At 44.5% G+C, this 22,254-nt stretch overlaps 3 protein-coding genes across 6 annotated transcripts; 1 reads left to right on the forward strand and 2 right to left on the reverse strand.

Annotated features, from left to right (window-relative positions):
* Window positions 1-9,669: 9,669 nt before the first annotated feature.
* mzt2b (mitotic spindle organizing protein 2B) lies at window positions 9,670-16,834 on the reverse strand. 4 transcript variants are annotated; one of them, XM_041058551.1, is made up of 5 exons: window positions 16,706-16,834; window positions 12,606-12,794; window positions 12,338-12,498; window positions 11,100-11,237; window positions 9,670-10,415 (listed from the first exon to the last, which is right to left on the reverse strand). In XM_041058551.1, exons 2-5 carry the CDS (start codon window positions 12,779-12,781, stop codon window positions 10,270-10,272), a joined length of 621 nt encoding a protein of 206 aa, XP_040914485.1. In that variant the 5' UTR covers window positions 12,782-12,794; window positions 16,706-16,834; the 3' UTR covers window positions 9,670-10,269. The 4 variants fall into 4 exon arrangements, with proteins under 4 accessions (XP_040914485.1, XP_040914484.1, XP_040914488.1 ...); XM_041058550.1 differs by lacking the exon at window positions 16,706-16,834 and adding an exon at window positions 13,026-13,099; XM_041058554.1 differs by lacking the exons at window positions 11,100-11,237; window positions 16,706-16,834 and having other exon boundaries at window positions 12,606-12,984.
* Window positions 13,385-18,019, forward strand: trim23 (tripartite motif containing 23). The gene is made up of 11 exons (XM_041058549.1): window positions 13,385-13,656; window positions 14,242-14,404; window positions 14,559-14,680; window positions 14,786-15,064; window positions 15,149-15,331; window positions 15,418-15,633; window positions 15,728-15,862; window positions 15,983-16,112; window positions 16,206-16,316; window positions 16,519-16,643; window positions 16,749-18,019. Exons 1-11 carry the CDS (start codon window positions 13,558-13,560, stop codon window positions 16,926-16,928), a joined length of 1,743 nt encoding a protein of 580 aa, XP_040914483.1. The 5' UTR covers window positions 13,385-13,557; the 3' UTR covers window positions 16,929-18,019.
* A 470-nt stretch (window positions 18,020-18,489) lies between these two features.
* Window positions 18,490-22,215, reverse strand: ppwd1 (peptidylprolyl isomerase domain and WD repeat containing 1). The gene is made up of 11 exons (XM_041058548.1): window positions 22,043-22,215; window positions 21,821-21,923; window positions 21,213-21,316; window positions 20,926-21,046; window positions 20,381-20,828; window positions 20,107-20,297; window positions 19,737-19,926; window positions 19,468-19,649; window positions 19,299-19,380; window positions 19,032-19,214; window positions 18,490-18,716 (listed from the first exon to the last, which is right to left on the reverse strand). The coding sequence occupies exons 1-11, from the start codon at window positions 22,173-22,175 to the stop codon at window positions 18,573-18,575; spliced, it is 1,881 nt and encodes a 626-aa protein (XP_040914482.1). The 5' UTR covers window positions 22,176-22,215; the 3' UTR covers window positions 18,490-18,572.
* Between the last annotated feature and the right edge of the window lie 39 nt (window positions 22,216-22,254).

The following is a 22,254-nucleotide window of genomic DNA, read 5'->3' on the forward strand; positions in this document are numbered from 1 at the left end:
GGAAGATGGGGATCGGCGGGGGAGCTCATTCTGGCTGTGGGCAGCTGAGCCATGGACGACAACACACACACACACACACACACACACACACACAGGAACAGGTAGAAACTCTATGTGAGGCCCAGGTATGAGAGGAATTGTGGGTGTTATGTGTCAGTGGGCATTTGCACCCTGTCATACTGAAACTGTTAAAACTTCCAGCATCGGTTCTACTTGTGTTTGCATGGAAAAAATCTTTATCTATGCCCATACACTGCCTGGCTGTGGGAGGACGGTATATCAGAGCATTGAATGTTATACACTCTTTGTAGTGTTTTGTGTAATTCTTTATTCTACATTGCATTTTCCAACAACTTTATCTATTTTTTTTTCTCAATAAAGACTATTGAGATGTCATTCAGTCCTTATATTCGTCACCTTGAGGTAAGAGAATGTCTTGCGTTGATTTTCTGCACTTGTTCATACCACAGAATTCAAATTTATTATAGCAAACACAATAAGCAGCGTCTGCAAACAGACATTAATCATGCCCAATTAGAAACTGTACATTGTGCTGAAATTAATTAGGATGAAATGCTCTGTTTTTTTTTCCCTTTTTGACTATAGCAGTATTACAAAGTATAATAGCATATAGAACTGTAGTGAAAAACGAATTAGAGATGTTTTGCACTGCACATACATATAATGAACTACAGTTCACTAAATAATATGTACAAATGAAAACATAATACAATTATGAGCCGAAAAAAAAGAGGCAGGAAGACAAAATCCTCAAAACTGCTGCAACAGCTCAGAAACCACCGCGCACTCATTAGCACATATTGATCATGTGAACCAAACAACATGTTTACCAAACACTTTAATGATACTACTGAAAACTGGAATGCAAACACAGAGATTGACATGGATTGGTCCACGTGTGGGATGGAGTGACACTCCACAGAGAGGAGGAGAGCAGAGAGAGGAGGCAGGAGAGGTGATGGTGTGATAATGGAGGCGGTGGAGAGAAAACACTCGGAGGGTGCACAGGAGGATATAGAGACGATGGTTGCACTCCAAGTATTGGACAGAGAAGCAGGTAAAGTAGGCTGCAGGTGAATGGAAGAGGGGGATCGTGTGTGTGTGTGTGTAAGGGAGAGAGAGCAAGAGAGAAAGTGAGGAGGGGGGTAGGCAGGCATATTAAAAATGCAGCAGTGGGGAGCAGGCCGGGGATTCACAGTAATTAGATGACAAAACGGCAGCGGGCTGGAGATGAGAGAGAGGGGTCACACACAATGCCACTGCCGCCGGGTAATTTGTAAGTGTCAATCACTAGCCTGCCAGGGGAAAAGCGAGAGGGAGAGAGGGAGTGGGAGGGTGGGGGAGTGTGGGGGGGGGTGATGGGGGATAGTGTATTGAGGGAGGAGGGAAGGAATAAGGGGGGGGGGCAGAGCTAGAGGGAGTGAGAGGGTGCTTGCGGGCTGCAAGAGACAGGAGGGAAGGAGGTTTTAAAAAAGAAAAGGAAAGTCAGAGGAGATGGGAGGAGAAATCGAAAAATGTAAGAGGGAGACGAGCGCGAGAGGAGGAGACCGAGATGAAGTGACATCTGGTTTTTAATTTCTAAGATTTAAAAAAAAGAAAATTTTAAAAACAAGGGACGCCTTGAAACACAACCAGCACCACCACTACACACACACAAACACTATCAAACCAAGTGTACACGCCTTGAAGGGTCAGTTCACCCCACAGACTGTAGAAGACATGGACGTAGCACCCGTGACGTCACCCACTGGTTTCGGGGAGTCGGTTTTGTGACCAAACCATGGACATTGGAGCTGCGCCATCTTGGATTTTAGTGGGAGTGTACTTTCCATATTTGGCGGAGAGGCGGTTGCTCTACGGGTCAGCCGGCCGAGAACCCGGCCACTTAGCTCGGAGCAATATTTAATATTTACCGGCTTTCACCGCTGCCTCCATCCACTATCGACTAACAGTTACAGCAGCACACAAACAACAGCAGCCGCTTCCTGACGGAGCTGCTCTGTCCATGCAATGTCGGACTTTTTAAACAGAAAAATGAGACCAAATAAAATTGTAGCCTAGTATTCCCGCAATAAACGGACTCTGAGAGCACGGAACACACCGCAACAGCGTTCCTAACATTAGCTGCTCCGGTCCTCTATCTGTATCAGCAAGTCATAAGCTAGCGGCAAAATATGCTAATACATGCTAATTAGCGCAAACATCCAGGTAAAATAGTGAGAAATTTACTTACCGAAAAAACTGCAACACAGACTCCTTCCATGGTCGGTTAGTACAGTCGACACTACAACAATCCATACTGTCACAAAAACCTATCCGAACATTGGCAAACAAACACGGACACTGCAGACCCTGTCAACCGCTGAAGGTAGCCGGAGGCTTCTGGATGTAGCCGCCTAGCCCAGCCGATGCTTTAGCAAAGAGCTAACTGCCAGTGCCTGACTATGGAGCTGTCAACTTGTGTAAATTTTAAGCCTAAATAACACTAAAACGGTTGTGGTAGAAAAAATTCACTCATGTTTTTTTTAGGCTGTAAAGTTGGCTATTTTAACATGGGAGTCAATGGAGAACTGCTCACTTCTGGAGCCAGCCCCCAGAGGCAGCCGAGGAACTGCAGCTTGTTGAACGCGGAAGTGATCCTCACTGCTGAAACCTACAGCTCCCCCCTTAGTTGACCCCAATGACAAAAAAATAAAACTCACCTCTAACGGTATCTACCCATGCAGGCTGTTCACAATATAATACAACACAATACAATACAGGACAGGAGAGTGGAGGAGATTGGAGTTGCATTTGTGATACTGCAATAAAAAACAAAATTTTCCATGAAGAAATGTGAAATTCAATAATAACACATTACTCCAGAAAAAGTGTCCCATTTCCTCTGGATAATCCACTGTCAACGATTTTCATGTCACCAGGTAGCAACAGTTCATCTCCAGACATGGATACTGTTTCTGGAAAAACACGTTTTTTTTTTGTAGATTTTATGATAAATTTTTGCGTCTTTGACAGAGACAAATTAAATTCCATTCACGTCAGTTGTATTGGGGGGTAAAGGCAGAAATCTCAGAGACAGATATCTCCAAACCTGGAGACCTGCACAACTAGATAACACTATAAGTGAGTTTTTTGTCATTTGGGTGAACATTTAAATTTTTTTTTTTTGTTGTTTTTTTATAGAAGTAGTAGAAAGAACCATGAGAGATCAGAGGATGACTTGCATTAAAGGTCCCAGGCCTGATTCAGAACCATACCACTGCAGATACACTGTTCAGCCTATAGCCTGCTGAGACACCAGGATGCCACAACCTTCATTAATAAACTGTCAAGTCTCAAATTAATTGCAAACTCTCAAATTCAGGTGCACCGACATGGACATGTTCAGATCGCTGAGGCACAAAAAGAGCTGAATGAAAATGGCATTAACCTTAACAGGATCAGCAATGTATGTAAATACCCATCATGTTATAGGGTAATTGTATGGCTTTTGCCATGTGGTTTGATAGACAAGTGAATGCGCCTGCTTATGTGTGTCTGAGAGAGAGCCCTTTCATTCTTTTCAGAGTGGGTACAATGGGGGGTAGCTGTTGGCATATTTCCAGTGCACCAGTGTGTGAGGAGCCAACACAATGGGCAAGCAGACAGCAGTCTGTTGGGGTGCACGGCCAACACATGCACAGGACGATATACAGTATACATAACCCTGATCCTGTGCACGTCACATGCATGTATGCATGGACAAACTAGGGTAGACGCATGTGAGGGAAAAAAAAACCCCCTGCATAATCTGTCTTTACACTTGCAAAATACTCATGCTGGTATTGTGTCAGGGAGTCAGGGTGGCGACAGGACATGACATAACACCACTGACATATAATGGATTCCTCAGGGAGATACTGTCCTGCATGACCACTGCCTTCTTTATCAGCAGCCGTGCACAGACCCAGAGAAGCTAATACCTGCATACATGCATTCACTCACCAGTGCAAGCTCACATGATTCTATGAATAGATGCATGCAAGGTTGAATCATAGCACCAAAAAAAAGAAGAGAAATCTTTCAGGGACAGTTCTCAATCAACAAACAATTAAAAATGAGCATAACAGAGAACAAATGTATAAAAAAGAAAACTTATATATAGCTCCTAATTGCTGTTTGTTCTGCCGCTCCTACTGATGTGCATCCCACAAGCAAACAAGCAAACGTATTAAAGAAACAAGTCAGAAAACAATTCGAACTCAACAGGTTTAAAAGTTCGCAAACTGTAAACGGAAGGTGTATTAATTAAATACGTATAATTAAAGGCAATTAAAATCTTCACAGTTGAAATACACAGAATAGGAAATTCATGAAATACAACTGAGACAAAGATAGACTAGTAACCTCTGTCTCTGCCTTAATTAAAAGGAATGCAACATGCACACAAAACACCTCTGGAAGTGTCTTAATTGGGAAATGATTAAACTCCTTTTTTCTTCCCTGTTTATTCTTTTGTCGACAATTAGCAGCTCATAATCCACAGCGCAGTGATTGTTACTTCTCCTTCTTTAAGCAGCTCTCACACTTATTCTTCATGGAGTAACAATACACTTCAAATGGACTTCATCCAGTACACTGCAAACCCCTAAGCAGCAGCATGTCAGGGCCACGGCCAGGGTTTTAGAAAGACTGAGGTGAAGACTGAGGAGCCACCACAACGCTCCTTTAATATGCTCTGAAAATTTTGACATGAAACCCAAATAAATTCTCAAAATTTTCTTTTTTTAATGAGTTAATGGCTCAGTTACACATTATGTAAATTCAATTTCTTTAAACACCCACCATGTGTGAGGTTTAAACTGTGCGGTAGCTTCACCTATGAAAGTACATCATATTTTATGAGCTCGTCACATTTTTTTTTTTATGTGAAGCTTAATCTGTAAAGTGATGAGTTACTAAAGCTGTTGAATAAATGAAGTAGAGTAAAAACTACAATATTTCCCTCTGAGATGTGGTTGAGCTGGAAACACCACTACAGTACAAGTATGTCAAAACTGTACTTAAGATCAGTACTTGAGTAAATGTACTTAGTTGCACTAAACACGTTGCAACTGATTTTGTTTTCTATTTAATTTTTGAATGATTCTCACAGGCAGCAGGTGGAGGAACCAGCAAAGATCACAGGAAGACTTGCTGAAGGTCCAAACTGTGCAGAAAAGGAAAAACAAAAACAAAACAAAGGCCAAATCAATGAATGGGAACATTATTTTGTGAAAGAAACTCTGATATTTGATGTAAGCCAGCCAGTTAAACAGCCATGTCTCACCTTACATGGCTCTTACATAAGTGTTCGACACAGAGGCACCTTTCTACACTAATCCTCAACTACAGTAAACGCAGAAAACAATTCATCTAAGACGCAACTCGCAGGCAGCTGTGCAGAGTGTGTCTCCGTTTGTGTACGACTGTTTGTGTGTGTGTGGCTGCGGCTGTGTGTGTAACCTGACAGCCTGCCACACAATAGGGGTCCAAGTGAGTGTGAACTCTATTCGTTCCCACAGCTGCCATTAACAGACGGAATGAACAGCCTCTTGCTAACGAAGTGAATAAATAAATAACGTTTAAGAGGCCATGTTTACCTCCTCGGTCTCTGTCGATTAGTGCTACTTAACAAAAAGCAGGAAGAGCTTTTGGTTTTCTGATTCTCGACGTATGTGTGGATTAACTCTTTGTCAGTACAGTTAGTGTCTATGCAGATTGGGGTTTTTCTAACTGACTGTCGGATCACTGAGGCCAGAGAACAGCAGCAGTTTAGGTTTAACTACTGCTACAACTAACGTCACCACTTCACTATCATAATAACATGAACTCAGCTCAGTTATTCCATCCATCCATCTCCAGCTTGTCTGTGGCTTTCAGGCCAAAGCCCATGTGTCACCACTGAAGAGGGATCATAAGCAACAACTTTTAGGCCTATAAAATAAATAAACAAAGGATTCAGTATTTCAGTACATTCAGCTTTTTCCTTTCAAACAGGCCTTCATATTGGGAAACAGAACAGTAAGGGTATTTGTGTGACTCAAGGTCAACTTACTGCCTTTTTCAGACCTTTCTTCTCCGTTGCTCAATGTATTTTATAGTTTCTCAGCATCTCATGCTTCATTTACATGTGTGTAAAATCCTAATAATTTGCTAGGAAGTTTCCTGGAGAGAAATATGAAATCTAATTACGCTAACTGCAGGAAACACAGTGACACAGCTACTTGTTATTTTAGTTTAAGTAAGGTTAGCTGTGTGGCGTTTACACTCAGCGATTTCCAGAGGAATTTCCCCGATCCGTTTAAATAAAAAGTCATTGAAACGTCTAACTGAATAAATAAAATATGAAAAACTTCAATAATGATAACATTTTTAAACTTTCATTGTGGGGAGATTTCAAATCATGTATTTCTAAAATTCTGGCTTCAGCCTCGCTCACAGCACAAAAAACCTTGTTATTCAAAGAACCCACGGTTTTCATAAGGACTTCTTCTTTGGTAGGAAGCTGTTCTGTTCTGTTCCAGAAAAGTCTGCGGATTATCCAGAGTAACGGAGTCATTCTTTCAAATATTATCCATCAGTGCTTTAACAAACACAACTGAAGTAATTTTGCTGCAGAAATCTCAGAGGTGATTTAGATGATAAACCAGAAAACCGAAAATATCCGCACAGTTACAAAGAGCATCACTAACAGCATGTGGGTCTTTTTGTAATTTAGTTGAACTGACCCTTTAAAGATGTCAGCTCCATTTGTGCTTCTGGAAGAAATAACAAATAAGAAATAAAGTGACATTTATGGTGTTCAAGATGCTGATCCAGCTACAAGAGGAGGGATGATGGAAGAGGACGATCAGCAGGAAAATGTTTAGCTGCTGGTTCAAAGACTATGGTGTGAAGCAGAGAGTCTAGAGAGTGAATGGAGATAGAGACAGAGGCTGGAAGGAGGAGGAGGAGGAGGTGGAGGAGGAGGTGGTGGTGGTGGTGGGGGTGCAACAAGATGGAGAGAGACTGCCTGCACATACTGTCAAGGCAGTTAATATAAGGTGTGGAGATAAGGCCCCACAGACAAACATTGACCAAATCAGGCATTTCAGCAGCGCAGCCCGAACTGTCAGTCAGCCTGAGAGACAGACCAACAATCAGCACTCTACCTCTGATAAGGGCTCTACTGGGCGCGTGCAGGAAATAGCCAATCTGCAGCCAGCCTGGCGAGGAGGGCGATGGCGGGGGGCGGTGGACGGGTGGGTGGGTGTATGGGTTGAGGGGGGGAGTAGGAGGACGGTGTGATGATGGAGAGTGACGGGGTTAGAGGAGGGAGTGAATGTAGAGAGACAACAAGTGAGGGAAAGTGGCCTATAAATTTAGAGAGAAATGTGGAGCGAGAGTTCAGAGGAACGGATAATACCGGAGAGGAAGAGGAAAGATGGAGAGAAGAGAAGGAAAGCAGGGTGATATTCCTCCACACCCCCACCCGAGTGCTCTCACAGAGAAAGAGATTCAGGAGGGAATATAAGTGATGGGGGTAAAAAAAAAAAAAAAAAAAAAAAAAAAAAATAGAAAGAGAGGTGTGATATCAGCTCTTAAAATAGTGTCTCTCCCCAGTTTTTTGTCACCTGGGAACAGCTTGCACAGAGAGAGTGTGAGAACTTGGTTTAGACCAACACCTTACATTAATGATTTGCCAACAGCTTTGACTAGCTCATTCTTCAATGTGCTGTTCGCCTTGCCTCACACACAATAGCATCATTTCATCGTCTCTATTGATTAATGGTGCATATAGTGTGTACATGCGCGAGCACAAATTCACATGTGCGGTGCATCTGAAGTGAAGGATAACACTCCCTATTTAATGGAAGAGTCTGGCTATGAAATTCCCTCATAACAAAATAAACACATCCAAAAAGCTGGAGTGGATGCCTATGGAAATCCAAGGCAGTGGAGGGCCACGCCGGTAGCCTGGATCCACACTGGCCCCTACAGGTCACATCAGGAACTACGGCCTGGCAGCAAGTTTGAAGGAATAAATTCCCAGCCGTTTACCTTTGTCAAACACATTTAGGTTCCTCCAAGCAAAACAGAGGAGAGCACCAGCAGCTGGCGAGTATTTATTTTCGGAAGTGGAGTCAGAGGGGTGTCTGAGCTTCCTTGATCATGAACCAAAATGCCATTACCATGACCACTGATAACAGTAGGAATCGTAAACAAGCTAATCACCGAGGGCCCATTTGTATTCTCATTTGAGTTTGCATGCACTGATGTGCGGGGGGGGCGGGGGGGGGGCACGAAGACCAGAAAAACAGGCGAGGGCGGCAGTGGAGAACGGGAAGGGACGCGGATGGAGGGTGGGGTGTGTGCGAAAGGGTTAAGTTCCCTCCCTGGTTGCATGCTGCTTTCCCTTGCTCTGTCAAGCCCCATTAAACCTGCTACACCACAGCAATATGGTGCCATCAATTACAGGCACGCTGCCATCAATGCAGAGCGCAGAGGAGAGGAGAGGCAGGAACATATAAACAGGACAAACGGCCACATAAAAGACCTGCAGCTACATAAAGCCCTGCAGCCTGCCTGCCTCACACACACACACACACACACACACACACACACACACACACACACACACACACACACACACACGACCAGCCTGCTTGTGAATGAATGGATGCTTTGTCTCAAATACACACAATGAAAATATACAAACTGCATATCTTTAACATTTTCACTTCCGTTCACGATACAAACCGGATTTCTGAAAAGCCTGAAAAAAGCCTTGGGCACGTTGGGTGACAACCTTAATTGCAGTGTGCTTCTACTGCCCCCGTGTGACAGAAGTAAAACGGCTCAGAGCAACAGAGCCAACTCACCGAGCTCTTTGGTTGGAACACCTGTACACCTGCTTGTTTACGCAGTTAACCAATCAGCCAATCATATGGCAGGAGCTTCAGTTAATGTTCACGTAAAATCCCAACCCCCAAGTCTCCAGATCTGGATCCGACAGAAAACCTTTGGGATGTGGTGAGGAGACAGGAGACCGGCAGCATGAACGTACAGCAGACGGATCAACACGAAGGAGAATATCACAGGAAGGTTTTCAACATCTCATAAAGTGCTCGGTGAGTGTAAATCTGCTCCTTATACTTAAGCCTGCACTCCTCCTCACGATCACGGGACACAGAAGAAAAGAAAATCAATAAGACCATGACAGTTGGAGTAAGATCAATAGCAGCGAGCATTCTTGAAAGTGACACTTAAAAATCTGTTTCATCTCCATCGCAGAGTAACCTGCATTCCTCAAGGTTCTGAGTATATTATCAGCCATTCAAGAAGAGAAAGACATAACAGCTGTACTCATTCAGTGCCAGACAAAGAAGACACAGAGACACTACCAGTGTACTGAGCAGGACTGAGCAGGTAACTGTCGCTAACCAGCAAAGAGACAACGAAGCCAGTCTTTCTTTGCCTTTTGCTGTTGTAGTGCCTTGAAAGATTGCTGAGTAATACTTCAGCTGCCGAAGTATTGCTGAGTAATACTTCAGCAGCTGGATCAGGATTCTATAAATAATACAAAATTCAACTTTTGATTATTTAAAAAAAGACAAAAACTTCACTACAGGAAACTAATTTGGAAAGTATGTTGTTATTGGGTTTATTCATGATTAATCATAATATAAAAAGTTGCACGTTGAACAGAGACATTTGAATTTTTCAGTAAAAATCTTTCCGTTCTGTGAGTCTGCTGAATGTTACACAGCAGCCAGACGAAACACTGCACTCACCTACAGTAACACCTGCCACAACAAGAATGAGGAGACGTCCAGGACTTTCTTACACTGTTAGAACTTTAAAGAATGGGTTTACCCAAATAAAAAAAAAATCCCTATTTTCTGAAAGTCTGTGGTACCTACGTTTTCATGCCTGTAGCTTTCATTTTATTTTCCGAGGCTTTCGGATATCGGTTGATCTTCACCGACCTCAGCGTGAACGGTTTTCATTGGAACTTCGCCGAAGCAGAAATAGTCCCTTTGACCATCTGTTCACACTGAGATCTGTGGATTATCCAGAGCGATCAGATCTAATTTTTCAGCACCGTGATACAACTCGATTCTCTAAAAACCAAGGCAAATAAAACCAAAACCTCTCTGCATGTTTTGGTTGCACAGTAAAACATACTGATAAATTATATGCAAAGAAAAGTACATATTTACAAACGGTGTGACATTGACCTGAGTCTTATGTGGAGTTTATCTGAGAGGAGGAACTACTGCTGCCCGAGCTCTTGGTCTTCTGCCCTCTAGTGGCACTGGGCTGCCGCTGCACCCGCTGACTGGAAACCTCTCTGGTCTTCTCACTGTGACTCGCTCCAGCTTTACTGCGCACTGCTGACAGAAGGTAAGAACAGATACCACGTTAAAGGATGAGGCAAATGTTGGGTCACTGCGATCGTAGCTTCACACGTTCCACACAGCACTTTCAATAAAGTTTAAATGGCGATGGCAAGGAAAAGACATGAATGAAAAAAAAAAAAAAAACGAATTTCACATACGACAGAAGAGGAAATGATTCCAATTCTTTCTGCTTTCACAGAAATTCGGTCACTTTGAATTATATTTTCCTCCACTGTGCTGAAATGTGCATAGAGTTCAATATTTCCCGCTCGGTCGGCACAGCGTATTCGGTGAGGGGAAACCATAACAAGTTGTAAATCAGTTCAAATCATAGAAAAATAAAAAGTTCTGACTCCATCTTATAAGAATCAAACATTATCAGTACTTAGGATTTTTTTTTTTACTTTCCAGCCACAGTAAAAACACACAAATGATCAGATGAAAATGTTCTGTCTTTCTAGTCCTCACATTCATGCAGGTAAACACACACACACACTCATATGCACACACACGTAGTTTCCACTCTGTATAGTCATGAAATGGGGAAAGCACAGCGTGTGGTTTAAGCACAACCCTGCTTCCTATTCCAAGCAAGCAAACATAACACTTATATTCATAAAAAACGGCAAGCACGCGGACAGATGGAGGTGTGGGACACAGAGCACCAGAGGGGACCTTGAGAGTGAGGAGAGCTAGAGTCTTGAGGGCCGTAGACCACAATCTTAGTGTTGACCCTTGTGGCTCTGGGGCCAGATGCTGAGGGGGGAGCTGCTGGAGGCTTAGGGCTCTTTCCAGAGACCAAAGAATCCTCTTCTTCAGGAAACAAGAGGGACAGAAAAAAATAGAATTCATGTGGGATAGAAAGGAAATTAGAAAGCACAGTGTGTGCACACAGTGAAGATCAGCTTATCAGACTCTCTACTGTTTACCTTTGGTCTTCAGTTCACCTCCATTTAAGTGGAGAAGCTCATTATGGGGTGAACTGAAGAGGGAATGTAGTTACTGTAGTTACTGATATAGAGTGCAGGACAAGGACCTCTACTACAGTATGTACAGTCCTGAAGTGGAGACGTGAATATTTCACATGCTTTAAAAGGAGAGTGAGAAGGAAAGAGCACAGGAAGAATTACAAAGCAAACTGAACGGTAAAGCCAGTCAGAAAAAAAAGATTAAAACACTCTGAAAGTTGTGGCCTTTACCGTGTTGTGTGTTGTGTTATGAAAAGCTGGGAGCCTGTGCTCTGCAGACCTTGAGCTCTTTACACTTTCATTTAATAGAAAAGGCTCCAGATTCGCACTCTCTCCAGCACATATCCAAAGGTGTTTCAGCCATATAGAAGAAGTATAATGACACTTAAACCTCGTGGCCTTTGAAATCATCCAGAGAAGACAAATCAGGCTTCAGGTGGGATATTCTCAGAGCAGGTCACATGTTCATTTTTTATTTAAACTAAACATGGTGGTCTTGTACACCAATGCTACACCCCCGCAGATGTTTAGAGTGACCTACGCCCTCTCTGGTTATACTTAAGATTGAATTTAATGAAATATACCACACTCCATAGCTATAAATCTTATTTTTGTTACTTGTTACTGGATGACAATGTTTTTCACATTTATAGGAAGCTAAAAAAAAATTCTGAAATCCAGAAAAACTGTGTGAGTGAGCATTTTCAACATTCGTCTCTTTATATGAGCAGATCTGTGACTAAAATATCCACGTTCTAGGAGATATTTATACAGAACTGTGATACGTGGTGTGGGTGTATGACCCTGGATCAGGGCTATGCACCTGAGCTGAGGTCTAATCTGCTACGATAAAGGCAAAGACCTGTGTGAGTGTGAAATCTAGCCTCGTAACTCAGCGATTTAACTGTCACTGTTCATGCCGCAGTCCGGTCTTCAGACACTCACCTCTGGGCTCTGTCGGTGCTGTGGCGATGCTCGTGGTGTGGGAGGCAGTGGAAGGCTCTCCGCCGCAGCTTTCAGCCACTCTCTGGCCTGCACACATTGCCTTCAGAGTCTGGAAGACTGCCTGAGGAGCCACGTTCATCTTCAACAGGTCCACTATGATCCTAAGAGGACGAGAAGGGGAGCGTTAAAAGCAGAACACAGCGTTTCATCCTGTTTAATGCCCCATGTTCACTTCAGTCAGGTTTCTAATGGTTTCAGGTGCACTCACTTGAAGACCTCCTGGTCAACAGTGATGCCTGCGGCCTGGGTTAGTTCAAACAGCTCAGTTTCTTCAGCGCTGAGCACCTTTTTCTTCTTAATAGCATATTTCTGCACGTTGGAGGTGACCACCAGTGCAGGCGAGTCTGGGGCGGAGGGCAGCGTTTGTTGTGGCGGTTGAGACATCAGTGACGGACACCTGGGGACATCAGGGACGGTTATTACACACGAGCATAAATACGGTACGGTAAAAATAAAAAATCACGCATAAACGAAGCTGTGAATGTTAAAAACGGTGAGTTGCCCGCCCAGAATGAAAACACGGGTCATTTATTTCCGCCTCTTCTCCAAATATTATAACACACATCAGCAACTGACGTGAAATTATTAAAAACAAAACCGAAAATGCCTAAATTCAAAAAGCACCTACCGTTAAACTGTGGCGGTGATAAACGCTAACTCTGCTGCTTCTGGCAGACGAGGCGCGCCAATAAGACGTCATCACCACAAGACAAACCGTGCTGTCTTATGGGATTTGTAGTCAGTAAAGACGGGGAGACTTCACACGCTTAATAAGACAGTGGACTTGGCACCGATACAAGAAAATGTATGTAGGTTTTTTTTTTTGTTTTGTTTTTACGCAATTAAATTAACGTTGCTAGAATTTTGGGCGCTAAAAGAATTAGCCAGGGAAAAAAACGACTGTTCTGCATTACGCATGCGCATCAAAGAAGAGCGCATCTGAAATCGCAATATTTCTGGCAAAGTGTATTTTACACTATCCGCATCATGTTAATATACTAAAACATATGACACGCTACAATGAAGTTCACTTTATTTCTACGCAGGAAGCTAGACGACAGAACCGTATTGTATGCTAATGGTGCTAAAAGAGCGAAACCGGAAGTCCTTGCGGGATTGTCCTCTCACACCTGCACAGTCCTCTGCGCTGTCGTCCGAGAATGGCCGCTGCTGCAGCAGGAATAAACAAGCAGGGCGCCGTAGCGACGATGGAGCCCTGCATCCGACACGGGAGGGGAGCTAGTGGAAACACGGTGAAGGTGGTAACGTTGTCTCCAATCCACAGATCGATGATGTTCGCAGTGGCTGCGTTGTTGTTGTTGTTGTTTTTTTTTTCTTGGCACGAAGGGTCGACAGCAGGCTGCCTTCGTGGCTTCTGATTTTGGGTGAACGTTGCTGCGTTGGCGTTGGCGGATGCCAAACACTCGCCCACAAGAAGCTTTACTGCTCATGGATTTCATAATTAAGATTACTGCTCACGTATTTTAGAATTAGCTTGGTTTGATTTGCGTAAAATCGCAGGGCTGCTGTTTGAGCCTGCAGCACGCCAGCAGCGCAGGGGGGTTTTAACATCGCTAGCTGGCTCCTGCACAAACCGTCTCGCTGCAGCTCCTCTCCTTAGCAACGTGATCAGTTTTAAAAGTCTCTGTGCACAGTGTGTATGCGAGTTAGAATCTGCGTCTCCTAAAACAGTGACATGCTGTCCTGCAAGATCACAGACAGGAGCAGAAACCAAGGACGGTTAACCGAGATATGAGTGAATTCCCTCCCCCAGTAAACCACCGTCTCTGCAGCAGCGACTGATACACATCTGGATTTTAATCAAGATCCGTATTCATTTACAGGTGCTGGAGTGCGGTGTGTGTGAGGACGTCTTCTCCCTCCAAGGGGACAAGGTTCCTCGTCTTTTGCTCTGCGGTCACACAGTGTGCCATGACTGTCTTACCCGGTTGCCCCTCCATGGCAGAGCAGTCCGCTGCCCCTTCGACAGACAGGTCACTGAGCTGGGTGAGGAAGAGGATCTCTGTTACTGAAGGAACGTCCTGTCTGAACTGTCCATATATATATTGACCCAGTCGAATCATGGTGTTACCAGCACAGTTTTAGAAGATTTTCATTCATTGCTGTCTTACAAATGTTTTTTTTTTAAACATCTTCTTAGGGGACTCTGGAGTTTGGGGTCTAAAGAAGAACTTTGCTCTGCTTGAACTCCTGGAGCGGCTCCAGAATGGAGCCACCAACCAGTCGGGAATGGCGGAGGATGCTCTGAAAGGCATGGGAGAAGTAAGCAAGCTACCTCTCCGCTGTTTTACAAAAGGCTGTGAAAGCTGTTTGGCCCCACGGGGCCAAAGGCTTCACCTTTCATTCACAATTCTTCTTTTCAACCAGTGCATAATACGGTGTGACGAGGATGAAAGTCATACAGCCTCCATGTACTGCACTGTGTGCGCCACCCACCTGTGTGCCGAGTGCTCCCAGCTCACCCACTCCACGCGCACTCTGGCCAAACACCGTCGGGTGCCGCTGGCTGACAAGCCTCATGAGAAGACCCTGTGTCCGCAGCATCAGGTGCACGCCATCGAGTTTGTCTGCCTGGAGGAGGCCTGTCAGTCTGGGCCCCTCATGTGCTGTGTGTGTAAGGAGTACGGCAAGCACCAGGGACATAAGGTAGTAAAAAACCTACATGATCTAATATCACATGTCCTCATCCAGAGACATCCTCATGTATTTCCCAACTTTCCTCTTTGTCAGCACGCTGTTCTTGAGACTGAAGCTAACCAGATCCGCGCGTCCATTTTGGACATGGCCCACTGCATCCGCACCTTCACAGACGAGGTGTCCGAGTACTCCAGGAAGCTGGTGGGCATCGTGCAGCAAATAGAAGGCGGAGAGCAAATAGTAGAGGACGGAGTTGGCATGGCACACACTGAACATGTAAGATGTAACGCAGGACCTCTTTCTCAAACATGAATGATTGTACTTTTCTTCTGGCGTTGACGTCGTCTCTGTGTCCCCGTCAGGTCCCTGGCACAGCAGAGAGCGCACGCTCCTGTGTCCGGGCTTACTTCGCAGACCTCCACGAGACTCTGTGTCGGCAGGAGGAGATGGCGCTGAGCGTGGTGGACGCTCATGTCAGGGAGAGGCTGATCTGGCTGAGGCAGCAGCAGGAGGACATGACCATCCTGCTGTCTCAGGTCTCCACCGCCTGCCTGCACTGTGAGAAAACACTTCAGCAGGTAGGAAGCATGGTAAACACCGAGGTAAGACTCAGGCTGACGCACATGCAGCACAGCGTTAGGCCTGAGGTTTGTCCTCTCTTTCCTGTTGTAGGATGACTGCAGAGTTGTGCTGGCAAAGCAAGAGATCAACTGTTTGCTGGAGACCCTACAGAAGCAGCAGCACCAGTTCACTGAGCTGGCGGATCACATTCAGCTGGACGCTGGCATCCCCGTCACCTTCACTAAGGTACACGCTGACTCGCTCTCGCAATTTGCATGGACATTTGCATTGATCGGCCGAAATATCATGGAAAATGTAAAAGGCTCGAGCTTGCCAGTCAAAATGTGTTTGTGTCTGTGTTTTCAGGACAACCGGGTCCACATCGGTCCAAAGATGGAGATCCGTGTCGTGACCCTCGGGCTCGATGGAGCTGGAAAAACCACCATCCTCTTCAAGCTGAAACAAGACGAGTTCATGCAGCCTATCCCAACTATCGGTGCGTGCATCTGCTGTATAACGAACATCAGCTCACTTCCTCTGCAGTATTGTCTCCAAACACATGATTTTTTCCATCCTTTTTTTTTTCAAGGTTTCAATGTGGAGACAGTTGAATATAAGAACCTGAAATTCACCATCTGGGACGTGGGTGGAAAACATAAGCTCAGACCCCTCTGGAAACACTACTATCTGAACACTCAAGGTATTGCCTGTGCTTTACACACTAGAACATACTGTTTTATGCTGTTGTCTAAATGTTACACTGACAAACTGCGAGTTTGACTCATTACTTTTAGTTTTCAGCAAAGTGATTGAAATATATTTGACATCTTTTACACTGGGTTGTGGTTAAAGATGAACTTCTGTTCCTTAATCTTTGTGTGTGTGTGTGTGTGTGCGCGCAGCGGTGGTGTTCGTGATTGACAGCTGCCACAGAGACAGACTCATGGAGGCTCACAGTGAACTGGCCAAACTACTGACGGAGAAGGAGCTGAGAGACGCCTTGTTGCTCATCTTTGCAAACAAACAGGTACTGGAACAATATCCCATAACCGTGGGACAGACACAACATCGTGGGTTAGAGACGCGTACCTTCTTTTTTCTGAGCCCGGTTTGCTTGTTGTTTACTTCGCAGGATGTGCCTGGCGCCGTGTCCGTGGAGGAGATGACGGAGCTGCTGAGCCTACACAAGCTGTGCTGTGGGAGGAGCTGGCACATTCAGGGCTGCGATGCCCGCAGCGGGATGGGCCTCCACGAGGGGTTGGATTGGCTCTCCAGACAGCTGGTGGCTGCTGGTGTCCTGGACGTAGCCTAAGTGTCACCTCCCTCCGTCCTTACTGACTCTCCCCTAACGACTGACCCCAAACCCCAGCCGCTGAGCTCTCTCCACCGGTTCTCTCACAACTTCCAAGCATCAAAACTTTTAAGACGACACTGCGGCTTTAAGCCCTTCTCATCATCATCTTTCCCTCTTTGTGCAACGCTGTGGGCAAAGAAAACAAAGACGTAAATACTCTCTGTAGGCTCATTGAATGGGAACATGGAAACTAAAAACTTACACCACCATCCCAAACTCCGTGAAATAAACTGACCAGGCTTAAAATCTGAGCTAAGACCACACATGCCCGTCCTGTTTAACGTCTGAGGCAGCTTACACAGTCTAACACTTTGGTTTTTCTTTGTCCTGACGCTTTCAGGAGACGGAGACGTTTATCTGGCATCTGCAGCTCGTCCACTTTGGTCCAGTCAAATGTCTCAACTAAAAGCAGAGTAGTCTGTGTTGTAATGATAGTATCATTTACATACCATAGACTTGAGATAATCCTGAGAAATAACTACAATGCCTTCTTAGTTAAATCCAGTATACTCCAGTCCCAGAGGACGTCCAGTGGCTTCTAACTAACGGTCAAATGTTTAGATTTTGGCTGAGCTCTCACTTAGTCCTGTCATCTAATGTAAGCAATAGCAGTTGATGTTTCATGGGGTCTTATAAGTTTATTTTTAAGTGTATGAACCTATTTAATGCCACAGCTGGTCTTGAAATGGCGCACCGGTGGAGTTTCTGGTTTGAATGTAGTGTTAACTGTTACAGAACAAACTGTTTACTGAACTTATTTATGAGCAGGAACAAGGACGTCACCCTGACGTGGGGCTGTGAGGGAAGATCCGTTTTTATGCACCGACTCTGCCTCCGTTTTGTGGAGCGTTTTGCACGCAGAATTCGTCAAACGCACTCGTCTGCTGCCGCACTACCAGTTTTCATTTGGGAGTAAATTAACTATCTGCTGTTTCTTAGAAGAGTGTGAGTATTAAAAACGCTGCAAAAAAAAAAAAAGTCTTGTGAAAATATTTCTATTTAAACATCTCACACTCGTCCTGTTCACCTGTCTGGAGAGCTTACAACACGGTACACCTTCAGTCTAAGCCTTCAGTAACGTAATGTGAAACTTAGTGAAACATTAAACCTAACACTGACACTTGTCTTATTATTGAAGAACCATCATTTGAGTTTCATTTAATCTTTATTCATTGCTATGTAATGTTTACTACTTGTACCTATGTATAAAAATACAAATAAAAAAATGCACGTGTGAAAAGCCTTTCCACAGTTTGTGAAAACATTTTCATTTGTTTTTGAAACGTAGAAGCACAATGCGCATCCAAACCTTTGTTACCAGTGGACTTGATAATGGCTTTTGTAAATTATTCATAATGTGATGCTGTAAAATAAACTAATTGACCTTATTCGTCTGGCTTGGCAGCTTTGTCTTTCTCCTGCGTTGGATTCTGTTTGAAATCCACAAACTATGAAGAATTACAAACAGACTTAAAACTCCTGATTACCTCTTGAAGAACAACATCCTTCTTCCTACAAATACAGTCGACGCTTTCTTTAATAACTCAGTGTGGTTAAAAAAAAGAAAAATATGACTGTACAGGAAATGATGGAGACATACGGTCACTTTATGGTGATGTTGATAATGCTGATGTCTTCGTACGGTTTGTCAGTCTTGGGGTTAACTTTGACATTGGAGATCCTCTGGACCACCTCCATGCCTTTTGCACACCTTCCAAACACAGTGTGCTTGTTGTCCAGCCAAGGCTGCGGGAAAAGAGAACAGCAGCAAACGCAGGAATTAAAATCACAGTCAGCAACAGACGTGGAATCTGTAACACTGCCGCCTTCACCTCTCTTTTAAAGTAATGTTTTCTGTCACGCAGACGTTCTGTAGGTGTCAGTTACAGCACACGACCTTTATATGAAGCACTGCGCTCACACAGCACTTGGCAGCTGGTGTGAGAGAGAGAGGCAGTGGCACAGCTGGAGAGCGGCGATGAGCTGGAAGCCACGTGTTCTCCGCTCTTTCATTAATGAAGCTTCAGTTTGGTTTGCTAACACGAACCACTAACAACTTACAGTGGGTACGACAGTGACGAAGAACTGTGAGCCGTTGGTGCCGGGGCCCGCGTTGGCCATACTGAGCGTGTACGGGCGGTCGTGTCTCAGCGTGGCGTGGAACTCGTCCTCAAACTCTCCTCCCCAGATGCTCTCTCCTCCCATGCCTGTGCCTGTGGGGTCTCCTGTCTGAATCATGAAGCCCTGCGCACAAGAGAGACAGAGATTTAGACACAGCAGAGTCCAGACACATGATTATGTTTTTAATTAACAGATGAGAAAACTTGCCTTGATTACTCTGTGGAATATATGACCGTTATAGTAGCCATTCCTGCTGTGGACACAGAAGTTCTCCACAGTTTTCGGGCATCTGAAAACAAAAGAGCAAAGTTCTGTTTATATCTTGTAAAATGTAAAATGTTTGAACAAAGCCGTCGCATCCATGCTGGAGACCTACTCTACAGGGAAGAGCTTGATGTGGATGTCTCCCATGGTGGTGTGGATGATGGCACTGTCAGACACTCTCTTGGGGCCCTCGGCCTGTGTCGCCGCCATCACCTCTTCCTTCGAAGGCTTCTCGTTAAAGATGTCTCTGTCCGAGTCCGCACTCTTTGTGTCCTCTGGTTCTCTTTTTGTGAACTTGAGGTAAGAAAAGAGATGAATTAATATAGACATTAAGAAAAAATGTTGCTTTATTATCTTGAACCCAGTGTCGTGTTTTCTGACCATGTAAAAGCGGTTCTTCTTAAACGCAGTGCAGAAGATGGTGGGGTCAGGCTCCACGTTCTCTAAGGCAGGATTGTCAGATGCCTTCATCTCCACAGTGGGGGCCACTTTCATGGCCTGTGCGACCCCCTGGAACAAACTCAGCTGGACCACACGAATGTTCTCCAGCTTCCCAAGGATCCGCACGCATCTGGGGAACAAGATCAAGAAAAAATATACTTTATGTGCTTTACATCATGGTAGTGGTACAGACAGATCATTTTATAAAGAAAATACCACACATTTAACGAGACATCATCTATTAACTAGACTGACCATGAGGCACGACACATCAGAATTCCTCCACCTCTCCACCTTCATATGCACAAACCTGTTGGTTTCCACATTGATGACCTTGATGCCCAACATGGTCCCGTAGAGCACAAAGTGTCCGGTCTCATCAAAGATGATATTTGTCAGGCGGATACCGTCCACCTTCTCCAGCTCTCTCTCCACAGCCATTCGCCTCCCAAACTCCATGTCAGGCAGCTGCTGCCTCATCTGCTGCAACTCAGTGAACATCTGACATACAAAGCAGGCGTGATGAGCGTGTGGATTTGCCACAGCGGTAAAGGTTCCAGGCTGAAACACGGGTGACAGCTTACCGTTAACGATTCATCAAACACTCTCATCAGCTTTCCTGTCAGGAAACGGAAGATCCTGACTTTCCTGTCAGACGCAATGGTGGCCATTTTCTTCCCGTCAGGAGAGAACGCGAGACTGGTGGGATAGGTTTTGTGTTTTGCGAATTCATACAAGTCTGTGTCTGTTTTGTATTCCCAATCCACATGTTTGGGGAACTTGAATTCACTGGGGAGGCCAGTCCAGTATTCCAGCATTCCCGCCTTGTCAGCGGAAACGATGACTCTAAACCTGGGATTCAGGCGGATTTGGGACAGCGGCGAGGAGTGCATTTTGTCGAAGACATGGAGGGGCTCGTTGCTTCCCCGCCCGTCATACACAAAGATCTTCCCTGTGGATTTTTCAGAGCAGGCCACTGTGGAAATGGCATCCCCAGGATTGTAGATCCACTCACACTGGCCGGGGTGAAACCTACACCGAGAAGAGAAAAAGAAAATATGTTACAGTGGAAAGCGTCGGGTGTAATGTGTCCACAGGGACGCATTCTTCATTTGTAACTCAGACTCACCCCAGTTTCAGCATATTGATCATGTCAAAGTTGACAACATCAAATACTTTCATGGCCTGATCATCACCAACAGAACAGAGAAGAGCTCCTTCAGCACTGACTGCAATGCTCTCTATCACACCTGTACGATGCAAGAACAAAGTCAGTGCTCATCATAACATACAACACACATTGTATCTGTGAATATGGTGCAACACTAAACCAAAGGCTGTCCAGTGTGTTTTTTTTCTCTTAGCCAATTTCAATGCAGATGCTTGAAAAGACACTGCGATCAATTCAGTTCGTACCGAGATGACTTCGAAAGTGTTTGACAAACTCTATTCCCTCTTCCTCTTTCTTCTTCCAGAACTTGACATGGCCGTCCTGGCTGGCTGTGATAATGAAGTCTGTCCTGAAAAGGAGGGAAATTTACTTTGATCAGAGGATGTTTTGATTAACTCACATGCTTAATTTCTCTTTTTAGGATGTGAATGAAGTGGACAGCAAATACACTGCATTTTAAGGCCCCATGACTCAAACATTGAGCAGATAACACTAATAACTGACATTTTATTCACACAGGGAATCTGATATGTTTATTTAACTTCCTGTATGACTAGGAAGGATGTAATAAACAGATCCTCTGGCTGAATGCACCTTTTCCCATCAACCTTCCAGGTAGGAAGCAAAAGTCACCACACACTCCCCTGAAAAGATTGTAAATATGAAATCTATGAAACTGAAGTCTTTGTACACTTTAACACATTTTACTACTTTTGTACTTTTAATTAAATCCTATTTTGAATGCAAAACTAGTATTTGTAATTTACTGCTTTTAGAGTTATACAGTCTTACTATTAAGCAAAGAATCTAGACACTTCTCACTCAACCAAAAGTTCACTAAACAATCACTCACTTGGAGCAAATTAAATGCGTGATAACGTCTCTGTGCATGTAGCTCCTCTCATACATCGCAGCTGAAGGTAGGTTGTCCAGGTAAACACGCTCAAATTCCAAAACTATGAAAAACAAAACCATTCAAAAGTTAGCGGGGCTCTCGTTAGCATTAGTTAGCTTCGTTTCGCGGGAGTCGCATTTGTACGAAATACAGCGAAGCAATAAACAACCAGAAACCGACCTTTCCTTTTCTTGGCTTTCGTGGCTTCGCTTGGCATAGGTCCGACCCATTCATCATCTTCTCCATTTCCATCTCCATCCTGACTTTCGTCTGCTTTTCGTTTTAAATCCACATTGTTTTCAGACTCCGCCATTGCTGCCGATCCCCGACACGGTCCTTTCCTAGTTCCGGTACTTCCGCCCGCGGCCTGGTCTTCTGAACTCTTTCCCTCT

The sequence above is a fragment of the Toxotes jaculatrix genome, chromosome 16, assembly GCF_017976425.1.
Source record: "Toxotes jaculatrix isolate fToxJac2 chromosome 16, fToxJac2.pri, whole genome shotgun sequence".
Taxonomy (NCBI): Eukaryota; Metazoa; Chordata; class Actinopteri; family Toxotidae; genus Toxotes; species Toxotes jaculatrix.

Bases quoted from the DNA above. Each gene is read 5' to 3' on its own strand.
- mzt2b (XM_041058551.1), bottom strand. From the start codon at position 12,781: ATGTCTCAACCGCCACAACAAACGCTGCCCTCCGCCCCAGACTCGCCT. The intron at 12,499-12,605 runs GTGAGTGCACCT...TCGTCCTCTTAG, and splicing joins GTTGACCAGGAGGTCTTCAA to GATCATAGTGGACCTGTTGA. The intron at 10,416-11,099 runs GTCCCCTCTGGT...TTCTGTCAGCAG, and splicing joins TAGCTCTCCTCACTCTCAAG to TGCGCAGTAAAGCTGGAGCG.
- ppwd1 (XM_041058548.1), bottom strand. From the start codon at position 22,175: ATGGCGGAGTCTGAAAACAATGTGGATTTAAAACGAAAAGCAGACGAA. The intron at 19,215-19,298 runs GCAAGTTTTCTC...TCTTGTGCGCAG, and splicing joins TATTCCACAGAGTAATCAAG to GGCTTCATGATTCAGACAGG. The intron at 18,717-19,031 runs GTAAGTTGTTAG...CTTTTCCCGCAG, and splicing joins TCGTCACTGTCGTACCCACT to CCTTGGCTGGACAACAAGCA.
- trim23 (XM_041058549.1), top strand. From the start codon at position 13,558: ATGGCCGCTGCTGCAGCAGGAATAAACAAGCAGGGCGCCGTAGCGACG. The intron at 13,657-14,241 runs GTGGTAACGTTG...ATTCATTTACAG, and splicing joins CTAGTGGAAACACGGTGAAG to GTGCTGGAGTGCGGTGTGTG. The intron at 15,332-15,417 runs GTAAGATGTAAC...TGTCCCCGTCAG, and splicing joins GCATGGCACACACTGAACAT to GTCCCTGGCACAGCAGAGAG.